The sequence below is a fragment of the Rhea americana genome, unplaced genomic scaffold (genome assembly GCF_003343005.1).
Source record: "Rhea americana isolate MKP2758 unplaced genomic scaffold, rheAme1 scaffold_79, whole genome shotgun sequence".
NCBI classification, from domain to species: domain Eukaryota; kingdom Metazoa; phylum Chordata; class Aves; order Rheiformes; family Rheidae; genus Rhea; species Rhea americana.
The window spans coordinates 1,962,338-1,975,637 of NW_028186967.1; the positions used below are offsets into that span (position 1 = coordinate 1,962,338).

General features: G+C 36.2%; 1 protein-coding gene across 1 annotated transcript in view; it reads left to right on the top strand.

Annotated features, from left to right (window-relative positions):
- MYBPC1 (myosin binding protein C1) overlaps positions 1–6,693 on the top strand; it is a 48,556-nt gene extending 41,863 nt beyond the window's left edge. Inside the window, exons 28-31 of the mRNA XM_085322610.1 lie at positions 9–145; positions 896–1,082; positions 5,151–5,209; positions 6,673–6,693. Coding sequence (XP_085178736.1) covers positions 9–145; positions 896–1,082; positions 5,151–5,209; positions 6,673–6,693 — 404 coding nt within the window. The remainder of the gene's footprint in view (positions 1–8; positions 146–895; positions 1,083–5,150; positions 5,210–6,672) is intronic.
- The last annotated feature ends 6,607 nt before the right edge of the window (positions 6,694–13,300 follow it).

A 13,300-nucleotide genomic window follows, 5' to 3' on the forward strand; every position in this document is an offset into this window, starting at 1 on the left:
TTTCATAGGTAAAATCTACAAATATCCAGTTTACGAAGATTTTGATTTCAGCGAACGACCACTGTTTACTCAGCCATTAATTAACACGTTTGCTGTAGCTGGTTACAATGCTACTTTGAACTGCAGTGTTCGGGGCAACCCCAAGGTACAGCATATCTCTTAACAGAATCAATTAAACCACAAGACAATTTAATCTGACAATAACAATTTTAATACCATTTTTATCATTCATCTTACAAGCCATGCTGAAGGCAAAAATGTGGTGTGGGTTCCAAAAAATACASAAAAGGAGCGGACCAAGTTCCTTAAGTATTCTTCCTTGTTCTGCCATTGATTTGCTGTACTGCAGGGCAGATCTCCTTCTGCCCTTACGTTACCTAGCTCTGCTATAGGTATTATAATAGTTATTAAATCCACAGATAACCCAGAGAAAGGATAGGATCTTGTAAATGACTGGGCTATACTGGGTCCAACTGTATGGTTAACATACTGGTAAAAGTTGTTACTAAACTAAAACCATAATTATTCTGTAAAAATCTAATTATTGTTTAAGATAGTGCATTGCAATAGCATGTAGGGACCACACAAGTTCTTAGACCGTTGTGCAATGCATCTTCCAGTWTCTTCTGAGTCGTGTCTCTGTGATCCAGTTTTCATTGCAAAAACCTGAACTGACCTAGTAAAACGAGAACTCAGTGTTTCTTTTAAGAACATATTCACTGTTTACTGTGTGCTGTCACAGCTTCTGCCATTTTGTGTGTAAATTATTTTAAAAACATGCTTGACTTATTAACTTGGAGAATTATTCAACCTTAGCAGAATATCACAAAAAGATAAAAAAAATATTTCAGGTCATAGATCTGTGCATGTGGTTTTGGTTTTGTTTTTACCACAGCCCAAAATAACCTGGATGAAGAACAAAGTGATTATAATGAAYGACCCAAGATACCGAATGTTCAGTAACCAAGGTGTCTGCACCTTGGAGATCCGCAAACCCAGTCCATATGATGGAGGTACTTATACCTGCCGAGCAGTCAATGAACTTGGAGAGGCAGAAGTTGACTGCAAACTGGAAGTAAAAGGTAAGGGTTTTAAATCATTGCAAAGGCACTGCTTTTCCGAGTACCACCAAAGCAGGAGTCAAAAGCATGAAAGGCAAATGCAAAGGGAGGTTCAGAAAGCCCTTTTAAAAACTTTCCCAGATGAGAAYAACAACTTGGCTAGGATAAAATAAACTATACTGGTAGCTTTGGTATCTCTTTGTGGRCAAGCATGTTGTGCCTACGCTAAACCCTCTTCCTATCTCCCCCAATTCAAACACTCATTGATTGCAAGGACTCTTGTCCAAGGGATACGATGATAGGCTCTAACTCTCAAAGCTGTAATACTTAACTCTAGTTATATACATAGCTATACAACAAACTCTAGAAAGATTCAGTCACGGGGAACATGTCTTTGGAACAACATCAAAAAAATCATCTTGGATAGGAGATAGATCTCAAGGAAATGTAAAAGGAAGAAAGGGAAAGGAAGAGAGCAAAAAGAAAGATTAATTCAAGGCAGATTTTATCTGCCTTAAAATGGTGTATTAAACAAAACAAACATTGCCGCCAAGGAAATCCTCTTAGTGTAGTTCGTTAGCAAAAACATGTGGCAAAAATTAATACTGTTCCCAAGGACACGAGCTGAYTGATGGAGCTGCTGTATTTGCTTTAGCAACAGATTATTCAAAATTATGGATTTTGCAAATATAGGAAAAGAGGAAGAAGTTAGAATTTTACTGCTGAAAATTTATCTTTATTTTCATTAATAGATGTATTTTATGAATTCCAAGTAGTTTAGCATTGACTAGGATATCATGAATGGCAATAGGATTTGGACTGGAATACTAATGAATAATCTAAAGAGAATATGCCTCAGCAAATTGCTTCCTCATAAAAGACTGGGTCATATTTAGCTGCCCTAACTTCCAGCAAAAGCTGTTTGCCTTGATTACAGAAAAAGCTGGCCAATAGGAGGTGTGTCTAACTCAGGCATTTATATGGAATTCAGGCTAGCTGCATGTTCCCTAATTATATTACAACCATCATGCTCATCTATAATGAAAACCAATATATTTAATATCCTTATGAATTGTGTTGTGTTAGTTTTGGATTACAACTTGCATTTTCTGCAGTTACCAATGTATCTTGTCCCACAGTGTAAATCTGCTAGCAAGGAAACATTACAATAACTGTTCAGTCTATAAAGTTGTACATAAAACTTAAAAAACAAAAATATCATGTTGCTTAATTGGCATGATTCATTTTTAAGATCTTGTGTTTAAAAAGTGATGTCCTTTTCTCAAAAGTAAGAATCTTTTCCATAATCCCAACTAAACTTTCTATTTCACAGTGTAACAGAAGACATCATCCCCTAAGAAGGTTGTTTCATTTATTCTTTGTGCTAAAAGACCAAGTTAGTTTGCCATTTCATTAAACTTCCTAAATCTCCAAGTACTGAAGTCCTCACCCGTATTTACACTCAGTTCTCACTTTTTAGTCTTCATCACTTGTAGCACAAATACTACATTTTGAATATTTGAAGCCTTTTATTTCTATCCTTATTTTTATAGAGTTTCTGTTATATTATGTACAGAGTACTAGAAAACATTTTTTTAAAAAATGAGGTAATTTAAGTAATGTCAGTCCAATTTAGGAACCTCAAAGTCCAGCTGTTGCCCAAGATTATATATTGGTCTTCAGTAATTCCCTTTCCAGTTGTTRTGAAATACGGATGCTTCTGCTGATCTTGGAACTTTTTATCTGTGGAGATATGATAAATTATAGTTTTTTGGTTGAAGCTTTATGCAAGGACCATGTCTTCATTTCAGATTCCCTTTCCAAGAAATCATTCATCAGCAGTGGAGGCTGTTCTATGCTATAGTTTTTGAAAGATGAGTTTAGAATTCAGTTTCTTACTATTGGACATTTATGTACTGGTATCCAAAACACACTGGAAATAGTTAGATCCTTTTCCAATCAATTATAAATAATTTATTAAAAGAAAAACAACTTTACAGTTCTGTTAACTAAAGCGGCTATTAGGTACATAAGAGAACCTCCTTGAGAATTTTTGCTGACGTGTTCATTTAAATTTTGTAAGTCCTTTTTTTCTGAGTAGTGGTCTGAAAAAGAGAGCACAATCCAGTATCACCACAGGGTGCCAAGCCTTTCCCATACACAGATGATTCTTTTCACATCGGTTGTCTAAAAAACAAAACTAAAATAAAAGGAGTATATACAGTAACACAGCAACAACCATTTAGGAAAGCGGTGAAGCATTAGAACAGATTCCCTGCGAGGGTGGTAGAGCCTCTGCTACCAAGCGCTTTCAAGGGCAGGTTAGGTGAATGGCAGTGGTTGAGTTTACTGCTAGGGTTAAGGAATGCATTAAATGACCTCTCCAAATTGACACCATCCTTTCCCACCTTGAAGCAAAACCTCCCAAGCTCACTGACTGCAACTTGTTGATAGCACAGACGTTTTAGCCCCATAAATACCGTTTGATCAATTGAATCAATTGGAATAGACTCTAAAAACTATGTCACAGATATCTTGCTCAGAGCATTTGATTCTGCAGTATCCTGGTTTTGTACCACCTCAGAAGTCCTCAAAAAAATGCTGTCCAGTATCCCACTATCCCAGTATCCCAGTATCGTGTGTTTTAAGGGTTCCGCGCTGACAGTCTTAAAATAACTGGCAGTTTGATGAATTCAGGGATTACAGCAGCTGTATTGAGCAAACCAGGGTAGGCTCAAGGCTAGCAATGTAGCATAAACAAACGCAAACATGTATTAGGCCACCAGAGCATTAAAAACATAATTACACCTTATTTCACCCTTCTGTCTACTTATTTGTTGAATGACCATTCTCTCACATTTCCCAGCCCGTATGTTCAGCTGGCTGCACATCACAGTAACACAGAGCAAAGAGTTAGGGAATTCTCACTCCCTGGAAGCAGATAGCGTGCGCGTGTTTATGTGTGCAGGGTACCGTCAGACTGGCATCGAGTTGAAAGTTGCCTGAATAAGACCAACAGRATCAAGGCTTTGCTGCATACCAGGGGAATGTACTAGCTGCAGGGCTGTTATTATAGATCTTTTGATAGCTGAGTTATGCTAAACAGTGCTACGCTATGCAAAGGTATATATTGCAGTAAGTGAAATTTCCTTGAGTCGGCTAGAATTTCTTTCAGCCATCTATTTCTGAGCTGTTGAAGATTGCAAGTTTATCATGTACATATATATATGCACAGTCCTAGGAATGYCATAGGAGAACTACTGAGAGAATAGTGTAGGATTTCGGATGGTACATAGTGTTTGAACAACTGAGGAGCTATGAATACTCAGGCCATGAATACTCTCACTATGCTACACTTTTCTACTTGCAGAGCCATGTGCTCACAATATTTTAAATATCAGTCTAACCCCCCCCACACACCCTTGCTGTTACTAAATTTAAATTCTGGAAGTGTTTTAATGACAATTATGAGCACAAAAACAAATGGTTCATTTTTAAATCCTCATTTTATCCTCATTTTTTTTGCATTTGCTACTGTTATTTCATTTTTCTATTTTCAGTTTTGCTGAGTGAACTTAAAAACGGCAGTTACATCCTGCTCTGTAGAATTGTATGTTCAATRGCTTTAAAAAAAATACACGTGCTGAAAAATACAGTGTTGCAATTTCCAAAACGTTTTAGAGAAAAGACTAGCTCTACCTCATTGATAACTTGAACAATGACACAGATGTAGAATCTCATACTCATCTCACTAAGGAAAATTAAAAAAAATGTATGCTTGTATTTTAAAGTTTGCTGAGGTAGATCCCTAAACATGGCTGTAAATCTCTCTCTACAAGCAATAAAGAAATGACTCTTTATTAGCTTCACTGAGGTCAATGAAAAGATACTGATACGCTTTTCTTATCGTGAAACAAGTGTTTTTGGAGAACATTCACCTGGAGAGTGAAATCAAGGTCGGTGATCACTCTGAGAGGTTGATGGTAGCAAAGATGCTATTTGAGAAATGTTGAAAAATAAGGTGTTAAAATCAACTGAGAAGAATTTCAAATGAGAATAAATGCCACTATAAATATTCTAATTCTGCAGTGATATATCATGGAGTAATTAACCCAGGAGAACCATTCTTCTTGGCGGGGAATAAACAGGTTTATAATAAGCATATACTCCGCTGGACATYCCATTTCATTCCCTTCCTCTCTTTTCACATGAAAATGTGTTTTCTGCATGCAAAGTGTGTATTTACTTGCTTTTTTAGATTAAACTGGCTAGGGGCTCATGGCATAGAACATCTATGTCACATGAGCAAAGAAGGCCAAACTAATCAAGAGTAAAGGATTTTAACTTCAGTGTTACAAAATATTTAGACATATTTCTGCTATGTCACTGGGCATAGAACCACCTGTACATATAATGAATTTATTTAATAACTGTAACTACCTCTGACCAGAATACTTAAGCCTTTCAGGAGAGAGAAATTTGCATCTCAAAAGCTACCTCTAAATTAGTTTGTAGAATTATTGAAAGAACAGAAGTATTATGAAGTGTCTTTTGCTGTTCTTCAAAAGCATTCCTTATTACAGATCAGTGTTTGATTACTACTTAGTGCTCAAAATGTTAATCCATGCCTGCGCTTACACTACAAAATCTAAAGATAAAATCTTGATCCAGTTGAAATCAGTGGAAGCTTTATACTTATATACTTACAAGCATATGCTTCTACTCCATATGCTTCTACAGAAGATTTTAAATTCAGTATCAGCAAATTTTAATGGCAGAGAATTTGGCCCTTTCCATAGAAATGTCTTTGCTTTTAACATTGCTCAGATCCGGAATATTGACAGAGCAGTTTTAAAATGATAAGAGATGCCCAGAAACTTATCTCCACTATTCTATGCATCAAAATTTATTATTTCAAACCTAAAATGTGTTAGGCTAGATAATGTTCCTGTAGTATTTGAAGTATTAAGGTAGTTTTTCTTAAATGGCTACAACAGTTACAAAATTAAGTGCTTTTATATGTGTGTATATATGTGTATATATATATATATATATATATATACAAAATATATGTATGTATGTTCTGTAGAGTCAAATTGCTTAAAGGGCTCCTATAAATGGTATGCTTTAAGTAATGTAAATGTTGATGTGTGACAAAGTACATATTTTAGTGCATAGCTATGTAATTCATCTGTACTTGATTATTTTGCCTTATAGAGTTTCAACATATATATATATGTTTCAGTGTTATGTGTGTGCTTTTTTTCCCATGGTGGAAAACACTATATATATATATGTGCTAGCTTCTTTTTAAGCTACATTTGAAAACTTTGTTAGGTGCATAATTTGGTTCCAATCAATACTCTAGACTAATTACAGGAGTTATAGTTACTTGAACATATTAATATAGCTTTTACATATTACTGATATTTTGAAGTGGAACTGGATCCCTACCTTTTACTCCTCATGTGCTTTTACTCCTACATATTTTACATGACTAAGGATTAAAACATCATCTTGTCATAATTGTGAGCATAATTTTACTCAACATTTTCTCTCCACTTTTGTGTTTCTGATTCAATGGTTACTTCTCTTTCTCTCTCTCCCTTAGTTACACAGTAAGGATTTGTGAATGTATATTGCCATCTAAGGTAAGCTTTCATATGGTTCTTGCATATGAAGCTTATGTCTGTTTTCACGTCATACAAAGTTTGCCCAGTATGGCATGATTTTCATTATGTTGCTTAATGAAAATGTTTTTGGAATGAGTAGCATGATAGTTTTAATGCATATTAAAGCCAGATCTTTAAAATAATTGCTTGTTACAGTACCCCTGTTAGTAGTACATCCTGTTACTTTCTAATAGTGCATGTGCTTCAGTGGAATTTAACACAGCATGAGTTAGGATAATTCATTAGTATGAATAAAATGCAAGTAATGGGAGAGCATTCTGCATTTACAGACAGTTATTTGCATATAGGAATATACCTCTACATAAATGAAATGTTTATTCAACACTTAATTTCCTTTAAAAAAAGGAATGATTTTTATCACAATTTGCACTTCATGAGTTGAAAAGAATGCTAAAAAGCATGCTTTTTTTTTTTTTTTTTTTTTTTTTTTTGGTCTGTATTGTGCATCTACCTAAAGTTAGGAACAAACAGTTCTGAAACAACAGTATTAAATAAGATAGCATAGTTACTTATAATCCCTAGTGACTAATAGCACTTCAACTGGATGATCCTTGTGTTAATAAAGGTTATAAATTCCTTAAATTTGTAATCAGAATAATTGCTGAAAGATCAGCAAAATTGCATTTAGCTGAAGCACTCAAAGACAGTAGTATCTTCCTCTTCAAAATGTACTTTTGCTTTAAAACTTCTGGTGTGCTCCCAAAAAGGCTGAGAAGGTAAGTGCAGTTATTAGTGGATGGCTTGCAACTTGCAGGATGGAATAATCACACAGACTTGTAAGAGGAAGAGCAGTGGTATGCAGCTTTCTTACMACATATGCCACCTCTCTCCTTAAAAAAGGACAATTGCTAATGTTTTTTAGCAAAATATTTATCTTTTTCCCACTATTCCTTCCAAATGCCAGCTGATTTCAGTGAAATTAATAGAAATATTCATGTATTTTCTTCTACAGATTTCCATGACATTTTTTTTCAATAGCATGAAATTTCAGCTCTAATTTGGATTATTTGTATTAAATTACTAATTGTAGGCCAGTGGGATCTGGGGCGGGGGGGGACCCACTGGCATGTTAGACATCGGACATATTTTTGGGGCAGTGACAGAAATTTTGCCTTGGATTGCCAAAATTACTAAAAATCTACTTTAAAGATGTACTTTGTCCCTTTTTCAAGAACAGTAGCTAAAACATTGAGTACTTCCATTGGCTTTCTTCTAAGCCTCGCTTGATACTATAGCAAGGGGATTTAAAATACATTTGCTTCAATTTTTACTCACTGTGGCCAAGCCAAAGCTGTAAAGCATGTAGACCTAAAAGGCCCTGAATATTACTTCTGATACCTGCTCTGTGAATATTGACGCCTACCATAAAACTGCAAACTGAAGATTTTCATTTTCACAAAGGCAGGAAGCAAAATTTTGTCAGGGCTGCAGGAAATTTTCAGGGGGGCTTGTGAGTCCAGACTTTAATTTGCAGCAGCTAATGAAGATGCTGGCAGCTGGAACCAAGTGCGGGGTAAATGCCTCCTATAGGTTCATGTGTCAGCCCCACAGCCCCAGCAACAGGCAGAGCTTACACAAAGTACCTGGATCCAAGGTGATTTGTGTTATCTAGTTTTCATTCCAAAATGAATTGAAAGTTGTTCTTCGTTTCAAGTCTTCCCCAGAAGAAGAAAGCTTTGACTTTCATCAGTTCTCTCCGGAATCTAAAATTCTGATTTTTTTCCCTATTATTCTTTTATATACGTCATCCCAGCTGTAAATTTCAAACAATGGGATGAGTATTTTGCTAAATTCTTATAAACTATTATAAAACCCAACACTAGAATAATTTGAATGTCTCTGCATGCTCTCCACAACTCTTCCTTATCCCTCGGTATCAGGTGTTTTCTACATTGTTCTTTCTGGGCTGAATTCCATCTTCAACTACTCTCCTAGTGGAAATCAGGAGGATTACTTGCAGTGAAGCTTATAATCCATTGCATGGAGTGAGATACATGTCAGAAAATGACTTGCCAGAAATGAAACTCACCCTGGGCAAAAGACCAGTACAAGTCCTTCACAGAAAAAAAAAAGATTCAGTGATGGTTAATTCTTGTGCTGGCCTTTTGAACAGGGATGAATTTTATTGCATTTCAAAATGAAGTATAAGATAGGAATTGACTAAAGCTGTCACTTAAGCCAGGAAAATAATGCTACCAGCCTCTTGCTCCAGGGACCTTCAACTAGAAAACTGTCTTGTTCCCTTGCTGTAGGTGGGCTTTCGCTCTTCAGGCTATTAATGGACGGAGTGCCTCCGCATATCATTGATTCATACATGCGTGAAGTACAGCCAGACAAAACTGAGCGGAAGTGAGAGTCCATCCACAGTGCTTCCTGCCACTGCGTTGGAAACTGGTAGCCAGAATTGCAGCATTTTAGTTCTTGCAATGACAGAACAAACATGTGGTTGGGAATTTTCTTTTCTCTTTTGTTTCTTATTTCTTGTTTTGTTTTCCCTACCTGCGCTTACTGAAAAGAAAGAATACGCATGGATTGCTTTGGGGTTGAAATGAAATGAACTGAAGGCAACACACATTTTGTAATGTTCAGCTTTATTTTCTGTTTGATGTTGTGTTTTGGTTTTTAACAAGGAAAGAGGAGGAACTGTGTAATAAACGTGAGGAGGCAGTCAGAGTTGGTACTCAGTGGTACAAAGCATATCTGTCTCAGACTGAAAGCATATGGATTAACCAGTAGCTGTGCAGTAACACCTTTGGACTACACACCTCTTTGATAAAATATCTTATTCACCTGAGAATTGTTTAATAGAATATGGTTTTACTATACATAATTAATACATATGTACTTAAAGATCATTTAAGCTGAACATATGTTCCTTTAGAAGTTTTGACTTCCCAAATCCCTCCCATAAATCTCTCAACTGAACTGAAATTGTTTTATTTAATGTACAATAAATATGAAGTGTTTAAGAACTATCAAGTTATTGTTTACTATTTTTTCAGTTGTTGTTCTGTCTCATTTTATCACATTTCTTGTTTGCTTTCCACATACTGCGATGCAGGAACTTGAGCCCACTATACTGAGTAGGACACATCATCCAATGGGCTTCACTTTTAAGATACATGATACAAAACGTGAATGGAGAAAAAACTATCCAATACAGGCAATTTAATATCTATGTTTCCATTATTTAAAACATAATAAATACCAGCAATGACAGCTTTCATCATTTTGGATCAGCCCCTTTCCTCAGCAATTCACAGAGTTCTTGTAGGTATCGTTGCAGATAAGTGACTCTGACTCTACTCTATTGAGTTTTTATTGTTGTTGTGTAAGGCAAAAAAGTCTTAGATAAGGTAAAATGGTTGCACTAATCTTCCAGCTTTAGGAGCTTTAGCCTCCAAGAGAACCAGCTGTTCGTAGTATTTCAGCAGTGGTGGTACTGCATTTAAGGCTCCAGCTGTCTCAAACCTGTGAGATACAAGATCATACATAATTTGACTAGGTTGTCAATGCTTTACTTTCCTGCCATTTACCAGTTCACAGTCCAAATGTATAGGCAGGATAAGTTATGAACTAACTGATCAGTTATCGTCTTCAAATCAATTCTGGTGTATACAGATAATGGTCTACTAAAACCAGTAGCAAAGTCACTGCAAGATGTTTTCACATCAGTGCATTTTCAAACATCTAGCATTTAGCAATTATGGAAGAATAAATTGATTTGTTACTATGAACAATCATTGTTGATCTGGTGTTTTTACATTTGGATTGCCAGTTCCTCTTTCACTTTGGGGATGTGATTGCCCATTCTTGCTTTGTTTTGTCAACCTCACTTGCTCTTGAGGTTTTCTTTCTTCTCTCCTTATCTTTGTGATTTCTTCTGTGCTGCCTTCTGTGCAAGAAATTCTCCATTCCCCCTAACCTGCATTTCACCCTGCTCCTACCAAAATCAAGTCTTTCTCTTTTCCACACACCCCCCTACACATGAAAGCATGCAACAACTGTGAGAAAAAGAAATTGAATAAACCTTTTATTATTTTTCTTTATTCTGTATCTTACCAGTGAATCAAGTTTTTCTTTATCTGTCATTAAGCCTGCAGGAGAGGGTCAGTTTGAATATATGCCTTGCAGCTTTAAACACATGGCTCTTATTTAAATAGTATCACTTGGTAGAGGCATATTATGCTTAGCAGCATAAGCTTTAATTAGCAAGAGTTTTTGCTTTTCAGTAAGCCAAAAGGGATGTGCATAGCCATCTATGCTTTGTGTACGTTTACAGCTGCAAGCTCATATACCTGTTGCCTCAGCCTTAAGATACCATATATAATAACCTGGTGGCCAGCATAAACCTCAGCTTCTGTAGACTTCCTGCAGGAAGAATTAGCTACTCTAATTTCTACCAGATGCTAACAGCATTAAAAGGCAAGCTGAACTAAGCTGCTTTTCACTGCCTGAACAGTAAGCTTCATATTCAGATGCCCTTAATCCCACCTCAGTTGCTTTGCTATTGGCTGTCCCTTGGGATCTAGATGCACATTGCCAGTAAGAAGTACTAGGTACTGGTTTGTAGGTGGAATCTAGGTGAGTGAGCATTAGTGTGCTATAAATTCACACTCACAGTAACTATACAGACCAGCCAAGCCCTGGGCTCAAAATTAACTGAAAATTACTTTGAGAGGAATGACAGGAACACACTGCTAGGAGTATAGGACAGGATTGGAGGGCATAGGAAAGGAATTTCAAGATCTAAAACTGGCTGAAGAACCTTAAATAGAGAATAACAGAAGATCAAGTTTTGATTGATGACAAGTTGCCTAGTGGGATTCTCCAGGGACAGTGTTCAACAGATGAAATGAGAAGATCTAAAACTCAGAGCTAAGAGAATGCTAATGAAGTCTGAGGTTAATATTATCTTAGGAGGATAGAAACATACTATAGATAACAAAAACCTTATGAAAAACAGCCCAGCGAAAATAGAGGCAGCCGAAGAACACCGTGCTGTAAAATACATGACCCAATGCTCCCAAGATAAAGTTTCCCCAGCATAGGTTCAAGTGGAATTTCAAAGAAATTTGTAAAGCTCAAAGAGACCTAGGAATGAACCAGGACTACAAACAAATCTAGTCCTGTGATACAATGTAAAACCAAAACATGAAAACTCCAAAACTGAAACTAGCAGTGCTTATATGGTTTATGGCCATGTTTCCTGATGTCCAGTAAGATGTGAAACTGGTTCAGTTTTCAGCTAGTGGCATATTTCATATTATCTGACCCCTATGTACATACTCCGTCAGCTAATAAGGGTTTAGGCTACAGTTCAGCTGTTCTTCAGTAGCACCATTAGTAAGGATTCTCTTGTCTGCCCACTTTCGCAAACCTGCTAGGAACTTAGTATTTTTGAAACCTCTACTTTGGTGCTCAGTTCGACTGAAACAGGTCAAGGTCTTCTAAAGTTATTACCTGGAACAAGAAAGCAGACCATAACAAATACACACGCATGAGGAAAGAAAAAATTAATCAACTCCCCCCCCAATTTATTAAATTAGATGCAACAAATATTTTGTTTTCTTTTGACTTGTTCTCTTTGCACAAAGAAGGATGTTGGTGTACAAATGTTACTGCTGTATAAGCATCCAGTCTCAGCTCAGTGTACATGAGGTTTGTTAAGCGCACTGCTGCCACACATTCCTATTGAAAAAAAAATAGCCAGTGTCAGCCCATTTTTACCTCACTGAAAATAACCTCACAAATACAGAAAGGAGAGGAGAAAAATACATAGAAATCTTTTAAAGGATATTTAAGTCAGGATATGCTGTTTATAAGGAGGTCTTTATTGAAAATCAGAAATGCTAAAAGATAAGGCATTAAAAATTGTTTCTTTAAACTTCCTGTACTTTGTTTAAAAAAAAAGAAAAAAAGATAATAGTGCCACCTTTTCAAAGCATTGTGGAAGGAGACTTTATGAACATTTTCTGTTGCACTTTAAGATTCTAGGGCAAAAGGCATTCTATTTTAAGCACAGTGTACTTAATGTCACTTGATTTTCATGGCCTGCTTTGACTGACAAGTGAAGCTGCTGCTCTGCTGAAGTAAAAAGCATGTGGAAGCAAAAGCAAATCTTGAATACTGAGGAAGTGCTGAAAACCTAAAGCACACTGGACTTCTAGTTTTAAGTTCTCCTATGCTTTGCTTTGTTGCTGAATATTTTTCCAAATATAAAACAAATTCTTCCCTAAACTCAGTGATAAATTCAACAGTAAAGACACTTCTTCCTCTCTTCATTTAGCCCTCATTTTCTGTAGTACTCTATTTTCCTCTTACTTTTCCATTTATTTTCCTCCTCCTTTCTGCCTTAATTGCTTAAGTTTCTAATTAAGAACATGGAGGCAGTGGTGTTTTAATTCTGACAAAGACAAAAATACATCTTTTTTCTCTTGGCATCATGAAGAGCTTCCGCTATCTCTCCATAAATATCAGTACCATTTTGCTCACTGACAACACTGATGCAGACTGGATTAAAGAAACATTTTTACCTTTTTCTAA